Below are 22620 nucleotides of genomic sequence, written 5' to 3' on the forward strand. Positions count from 1 at the left end.
GTGCCGACCTTTCAAGGACATACGGAACCTTGAAGCAAAGCACAGCGTAACTAGAGAATAGTAGAGGCTGTAAAGTTGAGGTTTAACGATAGCTGTGTTTAGAATTATAGTGCCTAAAGAATTAATTGAATGGCGGAGGAATGGACAACTGTGCATATAAAACTTCAAGTCAAGGAATTAATGAGTGTTACCTTAATTCATAAGTGATTAGTAGTACTTCATGCAAGAAGGTTTGATTAAGTGCATTGTATCCATTGATTAATTCAGTTATTGCTTAGAAGATTTATTTTAATAAGTGCCGTTTATTGTTAAAAGTGTTTACAGTTTTAAAAAGTGTTTGTGTGTAAGTTGATGAAGAAAGAAGATTATCGGTAAGAACATTCCAACCATTAATATTCCTATGCAGAGATGTGAGTGTGTTTCTTCCTAGAATTTCCTTATGTTAACAGTAACTATTGCGAAGATTAGCTGAAGTGTAAATTTAAAAGTGTTTGCTTGTAAAGTGGTGTTACTGCGATTTTATTGTATTTGGAACTTAAGGAACTGTGAGAAGACTGTATTAGAGATAACAAATTTACCATTGTCTGAGTTTGTATGACAGTATTATCAGAAAGGCTGAAGTGTTTATAATAATTTAATTAGTGATTTGATCTTAAGTGTAAAATTTGTGATTCTAAAATTAAATGTTTGTTTTTGTTAATCAAAAGTTGTATTTTGCCTGAATCTCTTTTACTGCACTATTCATAAAATATTCGAACCAAAGCGGGTAAATTAAGTAAGTTAAATATTCTCGGCCAGTATATATAATAACAACATATAAAGGAGAGGTAGTTGAGAGTTGATTTATCTTCAATTCTTGAACTAATTCAGATATAAAGTGGTGCAGTCTTTAAATATAAATTTTCTTTATATTTGAATTAAAAATCAACTTACAACTTATCAATTAGTTAAGAACATCGTAATAGTAATCATGTCGGATCCAAAGTATAGATTGAGAAGAAGCAGGATCCAATAATACTAAGACAAGTGATGAGAGCTTAGTCCACCTTTACCATGAGTTGCCTCAGTCCTGAAGATACTTCAGGTGCAAACTTACACTTGGATAAAAGATTAAACTAAATTTATAATTTATAGTCTAACAAAGTGGAAAAAAACTTCCAACATCTTCCTCTAATCCAGAGTAATTTAATAATAAGGTGATACACCTAATGGCAACTCGTATAGGTAAATATGACTTCTCCATTACTTCCACCTTAGTATCGCTACCTGTGGGTCTGGCTCCCACTGACGAGACCTCAATAAAGGTCGAAACAAGTTTGAAGCTTGGGTGATGAATGGCAATGCTGTAGCCCATGAAGTTTTAACTGAGGCTTGGCTGTTGCTGTCACCCAGTCCTGAGTGTGTGTGTGTGGGGGGGGTATTGAATGGCAATGCTATAGCCCATGAAGTTAACCGAGGCATGGCTGCTGCTGTTACTCCTCAGATGACATATGAGCAGCTCTGCTCGGTGGTGGGGTGAGCCTGTCACAGGGGTAGAGGCCAATGCTGAGAGTTCTTCTCAGTGGCAGGATGAGCCTGTTACTGAGGGTAACAATGCTGAGTTTTTTGAGTTTGACCTGTACTTGAACATTCAATAAAGGTCGAAACCAGTCTGGATAGTGGCCCTTCTCTTAATGCATAGCATTATACATGTCCGCAAGGAGATGTGCTTGGCATTATGGGAGATACCAAGACAAGTGATGAGAGTTTGGTCCACCTTTACCACAAGTTGCCTCAGTCCTGAAGATACTTCAGGCGCAAACTTTGTTTGCTTACACTTGGATAAAGGATTAAACTAAATTTATAATTTATATTCACGAGATTCTGCTGACTACATTCTTTCAATCTGTCCTTGTACTCCACATTCCAAAGACCACCTTTGTGAATCTTCTCTGGACCCTTTCCAACATATTCTGGTCACCATGAAAACCCAGTGACCAAATCTGTGCACAATAACCCATATGCCTGATCAAGGCTGTATACAATGGCATCATAACCTCTCTATTTCTGCATGTCAGGTGTCCTCTGAATCATTGCCATTATCTGATGTAATGTCTTCACAACTTGTGCAATGTGGATCCTGAATTTCAGGTCCTTGTTCACCATCACTCCTAGATCTCTCATCTCCTCTACTTCCATTAAAGTTTCCCAACTACGTGTATGCTTTGCATTCCATCGTTGCTTACCAAATCTCAAAACCTCACACTTTGCAACAGGTAAGTGGAACTGTCAGTTCAATGTTGATCTGTCAATGTTGATCAGTTCAATGTCAGTTCAATGTTCTCAATTTATTTAAGAGCTGTCATGTGGCAGTCTATCAAAAGCGTTTGCAATATCTAGGTACACCACTGTATGTGCATCTCCCTTGTCCAAGGTATTTCTCACCTTTTTATAGTACATAAGTTAGTTAGTGAAACATGATCTCCCCTTAGCAAACCCATGCTGATAACCACAGAGAATACTGCTGTTATCAACCCATTTCTGTATCCTACTTCTCACCAGTTTCTCCAGTATCTTCACCACATCTCCAGATATACAGATCAGCCTATAATTTGAAGCAACAGCATTATCACCACCTTTATCAGCAGAACAATTTTATCCTCCTTCTACTCCTTGGAACATGTGCTGTTGTAAGGCTTTTATACAATAAACCATTCACTTTAACTAACTATCCCCATGATCCCTATGACTGCTACAGAGTTGACTGTATAAATCTTCAGTACTCTTGAAAGGTTTTCAGCAGTGAAGCGTATCATCTCTGGCATTAAGCACTTCCCTTGAACTGCCAATTATATTCTCACCTAACTTTGGTTTCACTGAATGAAATAAGTTTGTTTATTGACACACATTATGATGTGTGTCAATAAACAAAGTCTTTACCTATGCCAATACTAATGTATCATGTTTGATAGTGAAGTCTGCAACATATCAGCAAACAACAGATTATTTCTCCTCTTCCTTCTCCAACTTCAACTCACATGTGGTATTGCTCACTAATAATTTACACAATAGAGATCCAAGACCAGAAACTCTGGCATGCCACATGTGACTCATCTTTTCTGGGATAATTTGAAAATAAGAAACTGATATTATTCTTAGTAAATCAACCTTATATTTGATCCCAAGTATGATTTAACTCTTCAATACATAACTATGATAAAAATATGCATATTGCAGAGAAATTATTCTCCAGTTATCTTTAAGATAAATTTTTTTTTATTTGTTATTGCTGTTATTTGTAATTAATTTTGGAATTAAAGACATATTTACTATTATGTGCAAGTAAAATTTTGAAGGATAAAAGAGGCTTACCTCTTGTTCTGTACTTTCACTAAAAACACTATGAGCATACATTGAAGCAACAGCAGTACTCAACCATGAGTCTACAAGATTCACACATCCTTTCCAGCGAGCATTATAGATTTTTATTTTGGGATGTTGAAGCTCTGGTGTTTGTAGTGTATATTCATGGTAGATTTGACGGAAAGGAGTGTTCATAAATGTCATGTATCCAAGGACAAATTTCCATGACAAGTAGTTAGCTAAAGTCCTAAAAATAAAAATATATCAACTGGAATTCATAAAAGAGATAAAATTCATAAAAAATATCTTATATATGAAATGTAAGTTATCAGGATGGAAGTAATATAAAACATCATGAGACTAGGGATTGATATAGATGTGATACTGAAAATTGTGAAAAAGGATGATAATTCAGACATTAATTCAAATCATCTTTTCAGAGTTAAGTCAAAGAAAGCCAAAAAACTCACCAAACATATATTTATCCATTTTTTTACAAACGAATGCAAAATAAATGATGAAAATAGAAAAGAAGATTCACAAAGTGTTTTAAAACTTAGTATATATTTTAGATAGACTACTGAGATATTATTATTATTATTATTATTATTATTATTATTATTATTCCTGACACCTCCAAGGAGTCCGAAGATGCATCACGGGAAGACCCCCTACAACTGTCTCAACTGATACAACTGTCTCAACCACTATACCGAACCTCTACTATGAATCATCTCCATCAACGCCATCTACCGCCCACCTCCACCACCACAATTAGTATTCTATGTCTGTAAATTGCACATGTTCTGAAGGGCCGATTTGTCTGTATGTGGGATGAAAAACTCGAGTTTCTGGGAGAAAAAACCCTGCTACCTCTGTATGAGATCGGCTAACTCACCTTTGATTGAAATCGTCCAGATAAAGATTCCTCCCATTGCAACAAGAATCGAACTTAGGCCTATTCCAATCAAAGGGCGCAATGTACCGTCGTTCTTCCAATTGAGCTACGGAGGTGCTTATACGGTGAGTTAAATTATTTCTTTTCTCATAATATTCAAACTCCAGTTACCTAACCTTTTCAAATTCCTACTACTCAAACATACAAAAAATCAATTCATCCATCATCTAATATTTGCAGTTTTGCCATATATTGTAAACAGCACTTAATCTGACTCAGGGCTAAACAAAATTGAAAATTTTGTTTAGCCCTGAGTCAGATTAAGTGCTTGTTTAATTAATTTACTCACCACATGGTGTTCTAAAGAACTCTTTGAACAGCTTTTTATTTCCTCCAGAACTTTTGCTTTTTCTGCAACTCCTGCAACTATGCATCCCTTCGTCAAGTATCCCTTGACCATTTCCCATACACTGCTAATCCCTCCAAATTCTTATATTATGGCACAGCTTCAAGATGACTCCAGAGTTTATCATCGCTTTGTAATTCCACTTATACTCTTTTTTAACAGAAAATTCTGCATATGAGACAATCTCCCAGGTGAACAGTACATGACTCTTTCCCCAGTCAAAGGGAGTGTGGCTACACTCTAGTTACTGCTAAGTTCTCTGATGCTATGACCATATCCAGCACTTTTAAACTTCATGTCTCCACTACATACTGCCTCCAGTAATTATTTCTAAGTAGCTACATAAATTCCATTTCCTTCCCTCCCTCTGACCACTCCTCCTTCCAGTCTGTGTCCTCATATTTGAAGTCTGTAATAATTATTACTTGATCTGCACTCGTGTTAATTTGGCAATGCATGCCATCTATATTCTAGAATGCTTATACTCCTTGGGCTACCAACTAAATATTTGATCCTGTTGGCCTCTATCTCACACCAGAAGCTTCAAATGAACTGCCCTCTGTATTCCTGTCCTCCTTACTTTTAATCTTTTTTGCAGTTGATTCTTCTACCATCATTAGCAAAACTATCTCCTTCCATTCTGTTCTCTCTGTCCTCTCTGAAAATACTAGCCCCTTGCATCTATCCATATGATTATAATCATCCTACATCAATCAAGTCTCACTAATGCTTATTACTTTTTGCAAAGTTGAACTAACCAATTATAAAAATTCCTCACCCTTATTCCAAATACTTCTGGCATTAGTATATAAACTGCATTAGGTGTAAGGAAGGAACTGCAATATAGTTCCTTCCTTACACTTCCCTTACACATTGGATTGATTATCCCACTAACAATTGCTAGGAAGCTGATTCTGTGTCATCTGATGACTATTGTTTACTTACACCTACTTTGCCTGGACCTAGACTCATCTGGGTCCTCCATCCTTAAACATTTTATTTTCCTTGATTGCACTTCCAGTCTCAAAGTGAACAATACTTTGTCATGATACCTAAGTCCAAATGTATTCAAATACAAACTATCTGCCTTATATAAGTTCTTCCATCCATCAAACTCACCCCACATCCACAAACTCCATGCTCTCCTGCACAAGCAGTACAACGTGTCTACAATCATAGCTCTTAGTGTTCACCTCTATCATACTGTGTGTGTGTGTGTGTGTGTGTGTGTGTGGCAGCATTCATAATGCTTACTTTCTCACTCTTCTTATTTACTTCTACCAGCAACTCTTTTGCCATACTCTCCTCAAGCACTCCTCTTATCATGGAATCACAATACAAAATTAGATCCCTTATTGTCCTTATTTCACTCTTTCATTCTGTTTTCTCTTCCCTTCCATTTCCCCTTCTTTAGTATTTTAGCTATACCACCACCACCACCACTTTCTGAGTGTTTCTCCAATAATTTAATTTGTGTTTAGTTCTGTGGCCTACATAAACTCACTCACTCTCTCTCTCTCTCTCTCTCATTATTATTATTACATGACACCTCCAGGGAGTCCAATGACTCATTGAGGAAGAGCACCCACTCTACAACTCTCCATCTCCACCATTCAATCCACACCAAGTACAGTGAACTGCATCATCTACACCAACACCATCTACTGCCCACCACCACCACTAGTATTTTCACAGACAATCACAAAACATCCATGCCCATGGAGGGATTCAAACCCACAGTTGTTTGACTGGAGAGTGGATACGCTAACCACTCAGCCAGCCAGGCCGGCATTATACATCTGGTTATTCTCTCCATTTTCCACCATTTTTTTCACACCCTTGCCAAGTTTTGCACTTATTTTTTCTTTCATCATTCAACTCACTGCTATTATTCTTCTTTCTCTTCCCACACTTGTGGCACTTATTCCGAAACACTTTCAACACATGCACTCACCAGTTTCACTTTCCTTCCACAAATATTTCACTCTGTGAAATGGATACATTTCACACATGCTACAGCTAACAAAATCACACATACTGAAATTGTCCACCACTGTGATATACATTGGTGCCATGACATACAATACATATAGTTATAACAAAAATAATTACTTTCAAAACCATGCAAATAAGCAAATAAATCTTATAAGAAAACAAATACTCAAAAATAGTCATCGTCTATCCAGGTTCTAGGCCAAGTGGCTTGTTCCAAACTCAGTCCATCTTCTTCTTGGTCGTCCCCTATTCCTTGTTCCTCTAGGATTATATGTTAAAATCTTTCTTTGGTAATCTTTCTCTATGCATTCTTGCTATGTGGTCTAGCCAGTTTTTCCTATATTTAATCATCGAGTCTGCCATGGGATTGATTTTAAGATTATTAATTATTTCACGATTTATTTTTTTATCTAACAGGGTAAGTTTTTCTGTTTTCCTAAGGAATTTCATTTCTTCTGCCTGAATTCTCTGTATATCCCTTTCTCCAAAGGTCCAGATCTCACTTCCATATAATAGTATAGGTTCGGCTATTGTTTTGTAGACTCTAAGTCTGGTGTGTTTCTGTACGTAATTAGGTTTAAAGGTTCTGTTAATTACTCCAGTAATTTTTATAAAATTTGTTATCTTAAAAATAATAAGACACTCAAATCATTGAGTGTCTTATTAAAATAATAATAATAAAAATCAATTATGGCTAAGTATTTTCTAAAACACTTATCTTTCCACTCCATATTCTTTTACACAACTTTTACATATTCTTTATTAAAGTGTTATAGTATTCCATACATTCCTTGAGGGTACATATCAGAAAATGATGATGATGTATTTTTATTATGAATTGTCAATTATCAGTGTTTGGTACTAGTATCCCACTCAATCAAAAATAAATACAGACCATATTCCTCCTCTATAAATTTTTATTTGTCATTATATTCTAACAAATATCTTTGCAAATATAAAATGTCATAGTATATATATTCAAGTACAGATGTAACCTTATCATAAAATGAAATATCAGCTGCTAAATCAAGCTCTTATGCTTAATAAATCCATACTCCTATTTCTCATCAAGCCAACTTTATTTCTGAAAAATGGTACTTAGGATTAGAGGAGAGAGGCTCTATCCTCTACCATCTCTCCTCCTCCTTCAGCTAATTTCTATACCAAGTATTTCAAGAAACATGCTCTTGATACTGCCATTCTTATAGCTAAGAAACAATGATGATGTGTTCTCCATTTTGCCCACATGGCTCAGACACATCTTTCCTCCTCCACCTCTACAGCCAGCACACAAAAATCCAGTTCATTACAGAAAAAGAAAATAATAATAGACTATATTTTCTAGACACTTTAATCATATGTCTTCCCAATGACACCCCTTAGTTTATAGAAAACATACATTGGGAAACATAATCTGGGAACCCTGCTCTAGAGACCTATAGGAGCAGAGTTTCCTATAATGGTGGTGCGGTCTAAAACTGGTGATGAAATCTCCAAGCTAAAGAAAATAAGAAACAACAAATATCCACCCAAACCCAAAGTAGGATTCAAGCCTGAAATCTGTTGGTTTGAGAGGATATGTTAGCCATAATCTCCTCCAGGTGTGACCCCCCCCTTCTTGTGTCCCTATTATCATATATTATAGAATTTCTTCTGTATCAATGTCATGAAACCTCTTTAGTAACTTAAATGTCTCTATTATGCCCCATTTTTTCTGCCTATCAAATAAATTTTGCAATGCACACATATGCTTCAATGTATCCTCCTAGAGAATTCCACCAACCTATCTCCATTTCAGTGATGCAGCTCTGAATCTTCTCCACTATTTCCTCATTCCCAGGAAACCAAATCTATACACAGTGGTCAAGATGTGGCCATTTTTTGACTTTTTTGTGAAGAGTGTTTGCTAAGGATGGCAAAGTCAAAATATGGCCACCACTTGACTACTGTGTATAGGTTTATTCCCAAATACAGCTCATACGCTTTCTCGACCAGAAGAGCGAATTCTTGTTCCACAGACTTTAATGTGATTTTTGCCACAGATAGAGCAAAACGAGTTTTCAATGTTCATACACAAATTTTCAATGTTTTTCCACAAGTCTTTAATGCTACTAATGTTTGCAAAGTTTATGCAATAAATGAGCAACTATGCCAAAATAAGGAAAAGCAAATGCTATGTCACATGGGTATAAAAATAGATGTAGCAGTCAGAGAAGTAGTGATATGCTTGCTCTTCATGGGCAGTGCAACACAGCATATAAAGAAAGCTATTCGTTGGACAGCACCACCTTCACATGCCAAGGACATGATATAATCTTTACAAACTTGTGTGCCTGAAGAGTTTTGTATTCTGTGTAATAAATTATGTTAAAACCATCTACTATCATCTGAAGGTATTATGGAAGAATAATATTACTTGATCAAAATTACAGTACCTATAGAAGATACTGTCAAGAGATTTAATGAATTTAGTTGAAAAATGTATTTCATTGTATGATATTTGTATGATATTATACAAAGCTTGAGTTACAATGGAATGGGGGAACTGAACACCTACAGGTATATGAAGAATTATGTAAATTCAGTGTTAATAATGGTTAAGAAGGTTTTAGACCTTTATGATTATCATCACCATAATCAAATCTCTGATATGTACCCTCAGGGAGATGTATAGGATATCATGACAGTACAAATGAAAACGTTACACCATTACTAACTTCGTATTGACCATTTTCCTCCAAATTAATCTATTATCTGTCAAGACTGCAATATTATCAGATCTTATATTTCTGCCTTCTAAGGCACATCCTACTGTATCAAATACTCTAGATCTTGGTCTTCCTCTGAGTTTTTTCCTACCATCCTAGCAAAAAAAAAAAGGAAACACCTGTTTTGATAATCTTTCTTCTCCTATTCTGCTTAAGTGACCAAACCACCTGTGATTAGATCTGCTCTCACATTCCTGAATGCTAATAATGTCAAGTTCTTTCTGAATATCCTCATTTTTAATATAATACTGCTACTGATGCCATCTTTCTCAGAACTTTCATATCTGTGGTCTTCAATCTTTGATTAAGTCTTTTATTTCTAACCCAGCTCTCAGATTCATAAGTTAACACTGGTTCGAACACTATTCTCTATATAGTTACCATAATGTTTTGACAAATTTCTTTCTTAGTACACATAAATATATTCAGTTGACTTCCTACTGTTCCAGCTTTGCTAATTCTGTTGTCTATTTCTACATTTAATTTGCGATCTTCACTAAAAATGCCTAAAATAGCTGAAACGTTTTATTTGTTTTTTTAAGTTCTTCTGCATTCAGGATGCAGTTCATATTTTCATTTTTTGTCTTTTTATTCATATTTTCATGCTAAATTTATTACAGAAGTTATTCACTTCAGTTAGGGAATCCTGCAGACGTACTGGATTTGTTGAGGAGTATAACTCCATCCATCAGCATAAAGTAAAGCTGAGATTAATATCTCCAATTTTGATATCAAGTTCAATTCAATTTTCATAATGGTATGAATATTGAATTGAACAATACAATATTCATAATGGTATCCATATAGATGATGAATAATAGTGGAGATAATGTGTACCCTTGTCTCACACCTGATTTAACTTCGAACCATCTTCCTGTACTTTCTTCAATTCTAATTACTGAGTAACAACTCAAATCTAGACTACATATTTTGCTCGATGTAATGTCCCATTTATATCATATAATTGTAGCATTTTTAACAGCTTTTCTCCTGGTGCTTAATCATATACCTCTTCCAGATCTACAAAAAATTGTTATATTCCTATGATTTAACTATTTGACTTAAAATGAAAATATTATAATGACAACCTCTATAGCCCAAAAACCCAGCTTGATCTTCTTCAGTCTTCCCTTCCATAATTTTTAGCCTTTTCTCAAGTATGCTTGCATAAATCTTACCTGGAATACTTAGTAGAGAAATTCCTCTATAATTCTCACATTCAACTCTATTCCCTTTTTAAAGATGGGAAACAGAATTCAATCCTCTGATCAGGCCTTCTGAATTATGCAATACAGCCACTGTAAAATTTTTACATCACCATATTTAAGCATTTTTGATTGAATAGTCTCTACTCTAGCTATCTTTCCACACACTAGGTTTTTGATGGCCTTTTTTACCTCAAGTATTCATCTGTCTTTCCTAATTGCATTCCTCTTGAATGTTTTCTACCACTGTGCTGCCACAGTTTGTTTCATTTAGCAATCTTTCAAAGTAATTATTCTAAGCATCTAGAATATCTTTATCTTTGGTTTTCATTTCACCATTATCATCTTTGATTTCTTTTACAGTACTCTTTCCTACATTTCTAAGCTTTTTCAATAGCTTCAAGAATATTTAGCACCTTGCTGATATTTATTTTCTATGTTTTTATGAAATACTTCTTACTATGTTCTTATCAAAAACCAATGTCTGTGAATGGATTACCTTGCTGAATGAAGATGGGGACTTGGGTGACTAATGCAGATGATGTTGAGCTCTTAAATGATTACATTATTAGTGTTCAATCCCGATTCAGCAGACTTTGTGAGAAGTAAATAAAGAGGATGTATTCCAAATACTGAGCACACTAAATGTCAGTAAATCAGGGGGACTAGATGGAATTTCACTATGTGTCTTAAGAGAATGTGCTGTGGAACTGACCATGCAACTAACTTGGCTATTTAATAGGAATGGGAAAAGTTCCCAAAAAGTGGAAGGAGGGAGGATAAGATAGTGCCACTGCATAAAGGTGGCAGTAGAATGGAGATATCAAACTATAGGCCTGTTTGTATTTTGGATAAATTGATAAAAACTCATGTACAGAATTGAGCAGGTGAGGGTATTGCAGTCCAGTATGAATTTGTTCAAGAGCAAGCATGTTTTAATAATGTTTACTTTTTACAACAGAGTAACAAGAACAGTGAATGAAAATAAAGCATACGCTGTCATTCTTTTGGATTTTGTAAAGGCATTTGACAGGGGCATATTTTTAAGTTGCAACACATGGGTTTGTATATCAGGTTAGTGGATTGGATTGGTAAATGGCTTTCTAATAGATATCAGAGAGAGTAGGAAGGTTACAAGTGGAGTTCCATGGGGTTCAGTACAGGGACTATTGTTATTATTATTATTATTACGGGTATCTCCATGGAGTCAGTAGACTCATCGCGGGAGACCCAAACTAGCAAAACAATATCTGTCATATCTCTTCTTGAATTCATTTACAGATGAAGAGCTCACAACAAAGTCAGGCAATGAATTCCACTCATTCACCACCCTCCAGGCAAAAAACCTTGTTCTGACACCTTTGTTAACCACACTCTTCTTTAATTTCCAGAGATGACCTCTTGTTCTTCCATCACTATCACACAGCTGAAACATTTCCCCTGCATCAATCCTATAAAAACCTTTTAGTAATTTGAATGTTTCTATCATATCCCCTCTTCTTCGCCTATCAGCCAATCTCTGCAATCCACAAGCTCTCAATCTATCAATGTAGGGAGCATTTTTTATATCACTCACCAACTTGGTCACTCTTCTCTGAACCCTCTCCACAGCCTCCTCATCTCCAAGGAATCCAGGTGACCAGACCTGAGCACAGTAATCCAAATGTGGAAGTATCAATGCTTTATAAAGGGGAATAATAACCTCTTTATCTCTGGATGTCAGTGTGTTCCTCAACAACCAAGTAATCCTATGTGCAATCTTGGACACCTTAGCAATGTGTCCTCTGAACTTCATCTCCTTATCTACCAATACCCCTAAGTCCCTAGCCTCATCAATCTCTTGGAGTACCTTTCCATCTATGTAGTACACAGCTGGTAATCTTTTAATCCCAAAATGCAAGACTTTACACTTTTCCACATTGAACTGACATCCATTTTCTTTTGCCCATTTTACCAGCTTATTTAAATCCTCCTGCAAACTTTCAACATCAGCTTGATTTTTTATTGCACTACACAACTTTGCATCATCAGCAAACAACTGAATATCTCCCTTTAAGCCGTTTCCTATATCATTTATATACAAATTAAACAACATTGGCCCAAGCACAGAGCCCTGAGGCACACCACTGGTCACCTGCCTCATTCTGGACTCGGCTCCTCCATACACCACCTTATGGTATCTCTCCCTGAGCCATTCTCCTATCCATATCACCAATTTAATATCCATTCCCATCTGCTCCAATTTGCGTAACAGTGTTCTATGGGGTATCCTGTCAAAAGCCTTAGCAAAATCCAGAAGTACCACTGTGTAGCCAGTTCCTTTGTCCAACTCTGATGTTATTCTATTATGGATAGTTAATAGATTGCTAAGGCAGGATCTACCTTTAACAAAACCATGTTGGCCTCTATAGAGTATCATATCCTGATCCACCCATTCTTGAATTTTGTCTTTAACCAACTTTTCCAATACTTTTACCACTACTCCTGAGATGGTGATTGGTCTGTAATTCAATACTGCAGTTTTAGAGCCACCCTTATGCAAAGGAACCACTTTGCCTAACTTCCACTCCCTAGGGACCATACCAGAGTTCAAACTTAAATTAAATATCCAGGTAAGAGGGGTTGACAATTCATTTGCACATTCACGCAACACCCGAGCTGATATTCCATCTAAGCCTACCGCAGTGTTTGCATTTAAGTTTCGCAATATATTTAATACCTCTGATTCTTTAGCTTCAATTCTCACATTAGGTATTGCTATAGGTATTGTTGTTCAATCTTTATGTCAATGATTGTTATAGGACTACAGAAAGATATTCAGTTGTTTGCAGGTGATGTGAAATTTGAAGAGTTACTAGTAATAGTGCTGATATTTTGGCTCTTCAAGAGGATTTGAATTAGCTGGAAAGGTAAACAAATGAATGGGGGATGCCAGTTTTGTACAACTAAATTTAAGGTTTCAACATTTTGGTTCCAGAGATGGATACTTAATACTCACTTGGTAGAGTTGTACTGGAAAATGTGAAGGAAGCAAGGGATCTTGGGGTGATTGATGATAGAAATTTAGTTCAGAGGACATACTGCAAAGTTTGTGAAGACATTTCAGAGAACTGGCGCAATATTATGTCGGCCTGGTTGGCCAAGTGGTTAGCGTATCCGCTGTCCAGCTAGAAGGCTGCGGGTCTGAATCCCGCCATGGGCATGGATGTTTGTGATCACAGACGATCACAAACATCCATGCCCATGGATGTTTGTGATCGTCTGTGAAAATACTGGTGGTGGTGGTTGGCTACTTCCATGAGTCTTTGGGCTCCGTGGAGGTGTCACATAATAATGATAATAATAATAATTACGGCGGATATTAATACTAATATTATGGCAGACATCGACCATGAGGGATGAAAGGGTGATGGTCCCATTGCATAAAGATTTGATCAGACTACATCTGGATTTCTGTGCTCAGATGTCCTCATTAGAATTTGAAGAGGATAAAGTAACATTGGAGAGGGTGTAGAGATAGATAATGAAAATGATATCAGGAATGTACAAATCTTGATTATGAGGATAAACTGAGGGCATGCAGACATTAACAGACGGAAGACAAAGGGGTGGGATATATAATTGAGACATTTAAGCTTTCGAAGGATTATTATCAGATTAACACTGAGGAGATTTTTCATATGGTTAGATGAGGAGAAAGAAGAAAGATAAGGGACCATTCCCTGGAAGTCGCAAAAGGATGTAGTGAGTAAAAGAGTAAATAGTAAGTTTCTTTTTTGAATGAAGAGGTAGCAACATGGAATGATTGCTTGAGAGAGGGTTGTGAAAGTGTGCCTGGTGTAATAGACTTTATAATAACTAATGCTGTCATCCCATTATGAGTCTTGTGACTCCATGGAGGTCAAGAAAAATACTATTAAGACTTCCCACAACTTTTGTTTAGCCAGCTTTACACAGTGCCTCATTTTCTTACATTTTTCTCTGTATAGCTCTCAGAGCACAATATGATTTATTTGCCAGGAACTGTCAATAAGGTTTCTTCTTTTCTTTGATTTCCTCTTTAACTTCCTGCATCTACTATGGAGTTCTGATTTTTCTATCCTGGCACATAACTTCACAAGCCTACCTGGTTGAATCAATCAACATTTTCTTCAGAGTCGGACACTGAATCTCCAAGGTGTGGATCTTGTTTTCAAACTCTTTTTTTTTTCTTGAATAAAGAAATTAAGAAATTAAATTAAGAAAAAAAATTAATAAAGAAATTTTTCTTGAAGAATTTTTTCTTGAGAGTGCTCGTGAGGCAAGCGTAGCGGCAGTGTGTAAGAAGAGCTCCAGATTCAGAGTTATTCTTTCAATAATTAATTGTATATGAATGTTTGTTTGAGTAATAGCTGCTATAAAAGTTGTGTTCTACTAATATTATTAGCGTGTGGAACATTCTGCCTAAACTTAATTACAAATTCGTTGTTATTAGACCTTAGAGTAGTAACCGGCAAAGGAAAGATGGTGGCGGCTTTGTCATTGCATGACTTTAACTTAGACTTCAGTCGTTTCATGAAGTGTGAGGTGTGTTAAATGTATTTTTTAGATTACATAGATGATTTGTGGATATTTAGAATGGATGGAAGGAGGGTGTGTGCAAAGTGTGAGCTAAACGAGGATTTGATGAGTGCTAATATGAATTTGATGACAGAAAGTGTTACTAGCGAGAATGTCGCAGGGAGAATGAGTGCTCGTTTGAAAGAGAAGGATGGTGTGAAAGAAAGATGAAAAATTGTAAAAAATCATTGAAAAAGAAAACAAGTAATTTGAAAACCATAATGGATGGTAAAAAGGACGAAAGTGAGACGAATGTGGCAGAAGGCAATGAAATTGAGAGAACAAATGAAACCGGAAATAGTGTGATGCAAGGTTCGAAAGCGGGAAAAATCAAAAGAATGAATGATAGTGAAAGTTGGATGCATAAACCGAAAGTACGAAAACTCAAAAGGATGAATGAGAGTGGAAGTGTGAAGCAGGGGTCGAGAGTTCGAAAATTAGATAGATTGAGTGATAGAGAAAATGTGATGCGAGATTCGAAAGTTGAATTGGGTTGGATGAGGCAAGAGATGAAATTGATGCGGAATGAAATTAAGAAAATTCGGGTGAAAATGATTAAAACAAATCATGTTGGTATAAAAGAGTTAATGAAAGATGAGCAAGTGGCATTGCATAGTGACTCCAATATTCAAGGTGTGCTGGATAAGTGGATGCAAAAGGTATTTTTTCCAGGTGGTAAAATGAGTAGAGTGATTGAGTCATTGGATATGAGGAGAGAGCAAGCAAAGGAGTTGATGGTTTTAATAGGTATGAATGACTTGACAGAAGACAATGAGCATGTCAGAATGGATATCAGGAGGCTGCTTTGACGGATAAAAGAGAATAGTGTGACAGGAAGGGTAGTAAGCGTGTTGCCTAGGTATGACTGTGGTGAGATGAGGTGGAGAGCAAGGATTATGAATGATATGTTGGCTGAAATGTTGAGGAGAGGGGAGTATAGTTTGTTAATGTGTGGAATGAGTTTGAAGGATGAAGTGAACTACAAATCTTGTAGTTCACTTTGCATCAGGAGTGATAATAGTGGTTACGGTGTGAGTTGCTTGGAGAGACTGCTGCTGGAAGGTAGAGAAGGAGTACAGAGAATGAATCAGATCAAGTGGGAAGTGATATGGAAGAACAGGAGAGTACGACAGGAGAGATTGAAGAGGTGGTTATGAAAGAGGAAGTGAGTGGCATGAGTATGGAAAATGAGAGAATGAGTGTGCAAGATGAACAGGGAAACGGGGAGATTCAGGTTGGACAGGGGTACACAGCGTGAGAAAGGTGGATGCTCCAAGAGGATGTGAAAGCATGTGTAGACAGGAAAGGAATGGGATGACCTGGTATCAAGAGGAATTGAAAAGGAATTGAAGAGGGTTCTAAAATGAATAAGCAGAAAGGGAAATGGCCCAAGTTGAGCATGGAGAGATCACATCGAATGAGTGGTATCGGCAGAACTATCTGTAGATCCAGGAATGAGCTGTTGTGTTTGTATACAAATGCTAGAAGTGAAAGAAACAAGGCAGATGAAATGGTTGCACTAATTGAGTCTGTTCACCCAAAAATTGTTGGAATGTGAGACATGATTAGATGAGGACGACATCCTGAGAGGAATAGAGATGGAAAGGTATGGTGTGTTTCGTAAGGATAGAAGGGGTAAAAAGGGAGGGGAGGGTGCTATTGATGATAGAGAAAGAGTTATGTCCATACAAAGTAGAGATGTAAGGTAGAAATAGTGCCAGTGGTTTTGATGCAGTATAGTGTGAGATAGCAGTGAATGGAATGAAATACTTGGTTAGATGTTGTTACAGACCAGTGTTAAATTGTGAATGAAGATATTTGAGAATTATAATACTTCATTCACATTTAACATAATGTGCCATAACTTAAGCAACACTTGTAAATATTATTTGTTGTTAGTCTCTTGCTTATAAATTATTATTCATATAATTACTTTGAGTTTGTTTATTATTGTTTGATTATTTAATCTAGAATATGTATTAGTACTGAAAGGACTCTGTATCAAAATGTCATTCAATTTATTTTCTTTATTCCTGTATTAATATTATAAGGAGCTGTGCATATATATTTTAAGAATTTGTAATTATCATATTTAAATGTATTTTATGTGAATTACAGATTATTTCCTTATTTGTTATTTCTAAAAGAGAATGTAAATATGTGGAATTCTGCTGATATGATTTTATGCAATTCTTCTGATTGAATTTGATTGGCTAGTAAAGGAGAAATGGAGTTGTTTTTAGTTAGCGCGTGCTTAGAACGTGAACGGCTATGATATGGAGAGAAGCCTTTAGATGTAAGCTGAACTGGCTAGTACCGGATTTTGGCGGGAAGAATAAACACAGTTAATTGGAAAATGAAAGTAAACAAGGAGAAAGCTTAGGGACAGTGAAGAGACTGGTTGTGTGTAACGAAAGGCGAGCTGAGATATGTGGAAAAATCGACAAGGAAAGGACCGGGAATAAATAGGCATTAAAAACTACCTCTATGGAATTCTGATATTACAATAGATTCCTAATGATTAGAGGAAGAAAGCTGCAGAGCTGAAGTCAATACATAGTGGAAAATAAGGAATTAGTACATGACGTAAATCTAATGTGTCAAGACTTATGTAGCTCTGTGTTTAATAATTCAGTTAACATAGTGAAGATTTCTTTGAATTGTGTTTCCTCACGGTAATTAGTTAACAGGAATTTTGAAAATGTCCCTATGTGAATTCAATGTGCAGAAGTTGTAACCCGGTAAGACTTATCCTTTTTACATCCAGAGTGAAGCAAATAAAGATCAGTTCCGCATAATATATCTTAACCCTAGCTGCGGCCTTTAACTATAAATAGTCGAAAGAATGAAGCACTAAAGTGTTTCCCCCTTGAATTAATAACTGCCTTGTGATTCAATTAAGTGTTTATAGACTAGAAGTGAATTAGAGAACTGCAACTATAAAAATATTTATTGTGAATTCTGGAACTTTGAATTGTGAGAACTATTTTCTATTAATTGGCAGAATATAGAAAACTGAGAGTTGAATGTTTGATACCTAATGCATTGTATCTATTCCAAGCAATAGAACTAAATTGATGTGTAGATGATATGATTTGTCTCACAGAATAGAGACAGGTTGTGATAGAGATACTTATGTCATGAATAATAAGATCTAAGATTTGTAGCCTTAATCTTAAGACCTAACTGAATAGCTACCTGTATCTCAGAGATATTTTGGATATGTTCAATTGCATTATCTTGTTTAGAAAGTTACACTTAGATGTACATGTTATATAACCCTGCATTAAATGTTTTGTTTTATTAAATTCAATTTGATGTTTGCCTGATTTTCTTTCATCTGCACCGCTCATAAAAATTTATCGGACCTTGCAGAAGCCTTAAAAGATAATATTAACCTTGGCCTGTAGAAAAGTGAGATTGCAAACATTAGTTGATGATTGATTCCTCTATATTATATAGACTAATCCGAATATAAGGTGGTGCAGGATAATATAAATTTCTTTATATTGGGATTAGTATCAATCAACATCTCAAATGAAAAACGGAATTTAAAGAAGTAAGAATAAGTTCAACTAACCATCATAAATAGATCAGTCAGCAAGATAAAACGACACAACACCAGGTAATGTGGATGGTAATGATAATGAAATGTATGACCAAATTAGCCAAGCAAATAAAAAAATAGTGATCATTATGGGAGATTTTAATTATGGCAATATAAACTGGAATGATGAGATAGCAACTGGAAGTAAAGAAAATGAGTTTCTCGAGTTTTTGAGGGATAACTACCTCAGACAGTATGTAACATAGGGCACACGAGGATTGAGGGTCTTGGATTTGGTCATCTCATCGTCTGTCTGTCTGTGTTCACTGGGCATCTACAGATGCCGTATGGTCACTCTGATGCTCGATGATGTTCCACACTAGGCCTCGCCATGTAGTCCAGTTGTTTGCCCATCTCATCAGAGGATGTAATTATAAATGAGGTGTCAAATCACCCACCAATTAGTGAGAGTGACCATGAATTGATTACCTGGGTGGTGGCCAGCAGTGTGAAGCCTCTGTGAGAAAAGGGTATATGTGGAACTACAATGGGGGGGTGATTACGAAGAGCTCAGGAGACAGCTTGTGGGTGTAGCATGGAATGAGCAGTTAGCTAGAAAAGAGATCATTGCAGCTCAGGAGACAGCTTGTGGGTGTAGCATGGAATGAGCAGTTAGCTAGAAAAGAGATCATTGCAGCTTGGGAAAATTTTCAAAAACTATATAGTAGATTTAATGTCTAAATGTATTCCAAGGGTGAGAACGTTAAATAAGATAGACGTGAAATGGATGAATAAAAAGATTAAGCATGCGATACAGAGAAAAAGGGCATTATGGAGGCAGCATAAGAGAAGTGGAAATAATCAATTCCATGAGGATTACAAAGACCAGGCAAGGGGGTGACTTGGTTGGTGAGGGTAGCTAAAGAGAGGTATGAACAGCAGTTAGCTAATGAAGCCAAAAAGACTCCTAAGGAGTTATTTGGATATGTAGCCAGCAAAAGAAAGAACGATTATGGAAGGATGGCATTGTGGAGAAAATGGTATAAAGATAGCCATTTTGAGAGGTGTGTTGTGGAGATACTTAATGAGCAGTTCATAAAGTTCTTTCAATTTTTTTTTTAAGTTTTTTTTAGAAGTCTTTCATTATGAATGTTACTTCATGGAAAGATTGAGAGCAGTTGATGATGGGGAGGAGAGACTGCCTTTAATCACCTTACCGGCCATTATGGATCAAATACACATCCTCATATGCTTCGTATCCATCATATATTTCAATGTAATATCAATGGTTTTACAATTTTAATATGCACTTTGCATTCATGATAAACTGGTCGTATATATACGTCTTGGCCGGTAGCGTGGTTAAGTGAACGAGGTGTATGGGGAGTTCAGCAAACTAGATGTTAATAAGGTGTAGAAATGGATGAATAAGGAGATTAAGCATGGGATACAGAGAAAAAGGTCATTATGGAGGCAGCATAAGAGAAATGGAAATAACTAATTCCATGAAGATTATAAAGACCAGGCAAGGGGGGGGGTGACTTGGTTGGTGAGGGTAGCTAAAGAGAGGTATGAACAGCACTTGATAATATATCACTTGAACAGCACTTCATAATATATCACCACGTATTCTGAAGGAATGTGCCAGGGAGTTGACGTCAGCCTTAAAATATTTTTTTAATACGAGTCTTCCACTGGGTCAAGTTCCTAAAGAGTGGAAGGAGGGCAAGATTATGCCACTTCATAGAACTCAAGCATCAAACTATAGGCCTATCTGTGTGTCAGGTGTTGTGGTTAAGTTGTTGGAGAAGCATGTGAGAACTAGGATCCAGAATTGGGTTGACAACAATGGTATTATCTTTGATGGACAGCATGGATTTGCTAAAGGGAGGTCATGTTTTAGTAATCTACTTATTTATTACAATAAGGTGATTGCTTCCTTGGACAGAGGAAGGATACACAGTAATATACTTAGATTTCGTAAAGGCTTTTGATAGATTATCACATGATAAATTGCTGGTCAAACTAGAGTGGATGGGATGGGATATTAGATTAATGCATCAGATCGGAGACTGGCTATCTGATTGGTATCAGCAAGTTGTGTACGGGGGAAGCAATATTCAGGAAGAGGAAAGTCACTAGTGATGTACCTCAGGGATCTGTTTTATTGCCATTGATGTTTAATTGTATGTTAATGATACTTGTGCAGAATTGGATGGAGGTTCAGTTGTTTGCAGAAGAGGCAAAGTTGGGACAAACTACAAAGAGTAGAGAAGATGTTTGTTGCCTTACAAGAAAACTTGAATAAATTGAGTGATTTATTGACAGGAATAGGGATACAAGTTCAATGTTGCAAAATGTAAGGTTTTAAAATTTGGGAAACAAAGATGGAATGTAGAATTTATGCTTGGTGGAGATATATTGTTGGAGGCGGAGGAAATATGGTATCTTGGGGTGATAGTAGATAAGGATCTGAAATTTAGGGGACACATTGCTAAAATTGTGAGGCCAAAACTGAGAATTCTGGGTATGATACGAAGGACAGTGACTTGTAGAAGTAAGGAGATTCTTGTTCCATTGTATAAGGCTTTGATTAGGCCACACATGGACTACTGTGCCCAAAGTTGGTCACCTGGTTTTCAAAAGGATGAAATATGTTAGAAAGGGTCCAGAGGCGACTGACCAAGGTTTTAACCTCTGGAATGTCAAGTATGAGGAAAGATTGAGAAGATGCAACTTGCAGAGTCTGGTGGACAGGAGGAAGAGTCGAGATATGATAGAGACCTACAAGTTAATAAGGGGTTATTATAGGATCAATGTTACAGAGGGGTCTACAGAAAATAGTGGGAGATCAGGAGAGAACCAGAGGTCATCCCTGGAAACTGTATAAAGAGGGTGTGAGTAGGGGAGTGAGAAACTGGTTTTTTTCATGCAGAGTTGTGAATGCCTTGATTGAGAGTGTGGTGTTGCAGAGAATTTGAGTATGTTTAAAGCATGGTATGATGAGCTCTGTGTAAAAGGACCTCCCAGATGAGTCTTTGACTCCAATAGGGTCTTGGGTAATAATAATAATATTTATGTATTTGAGTCTACAGTCAACTTTGATTTCTGTTAAAACTTTCTAATACACTTTTCTTTTCACTATAATATTCAAGTTTTATCCTACTCAAAAGTAAATGGTGATCACTCTTGATTTCAAATCCTCTGTATATTCTTGTGTCCTGTACCAAAATTAAGATATAACTATGAACAATAACATAATTATAATAGTGTTATGAGTGAACGTAATGGTATATTTTAATTGTACTAAGAAAAATGGTTTTAAATAGATTGAATGATATAATCACGTAATCACAAGAAAGATATTTATTTAACCAAATATTTCGGTCTGGAAATAGCAGACCATCGTCGGTGGTATTACAAGAACAGTTTAAAAAATATACAAGCTAGAATACTAACAATAGATCGTTGAAATTAGAACATGCCGCGTGATGTTATATCACTAAGTATGAAACGAAATATTTTGAAGTAGAAACATGATTGAATTTGCTATTAAAAAAAAAAAAAAAAAAAAAAAAAAAAAAAAAAAAAAAAAAAAAATTAATGAGTAATCTTGATTAGGCTTTCCCAGATTTTTGATATAGATATGCAGTCATTACGATTCAGGTTGGGATGATGGAGCAAGGCCTCCACGCTTTCCTTGAACAAACGTTCGAACCTATAACGGGATCTATGTAAGAGGCGCGTTTTGGACCAAAGGATGCTGTGGTCAGTTTCAATCCCGTGTTGAGCCAGACCAGACTTTTCAGGTTTATTGTGAAGAATGGATGATTGATGTTCTTGGATTCTTTTTTCAAGAG

At 36.2% G+C, this 22620-nt stretch overlaps 1 protein-coding gene across 1 annotated transcript in view; it reads right to left on the reverse strand.

The window, feature by feature from the left end:
- The window catches only part of LOC150107629 (neprilysin-1-like), a 221563-nt gene that overhangs the window by 128038 nt on the left and 70905 nt on the right, over positions 1–22620 (reverse strand). The window contains exon 5 of the mRNA XM_090392143.1: positions 3352–3589. Within this exon, the coding sequence (XP_090248269.1) occupies positions 3352–3589 (238 nt within the window). The remainder of the gene's footprint in view (positions 1–3351; positions 3590–22620) is intronic.

Source organism: Typopeltis vanoorti, chromosome 4 (assembly GCF_054136105.1).
Source record: "Typopeltis vanoorti isolate ZY-2024b chromosome 4, IOZ_Tvanoo_1.0, whole genome shotgun sequence".
Classification (NCBI taxonomy): domain Eukaryota; kingdom Metazoa; phylum Arthropoda; class Arachnida; order Uropygi; family Thelyphonidae; genus Typopeltis; species Typopeltis vanoorti.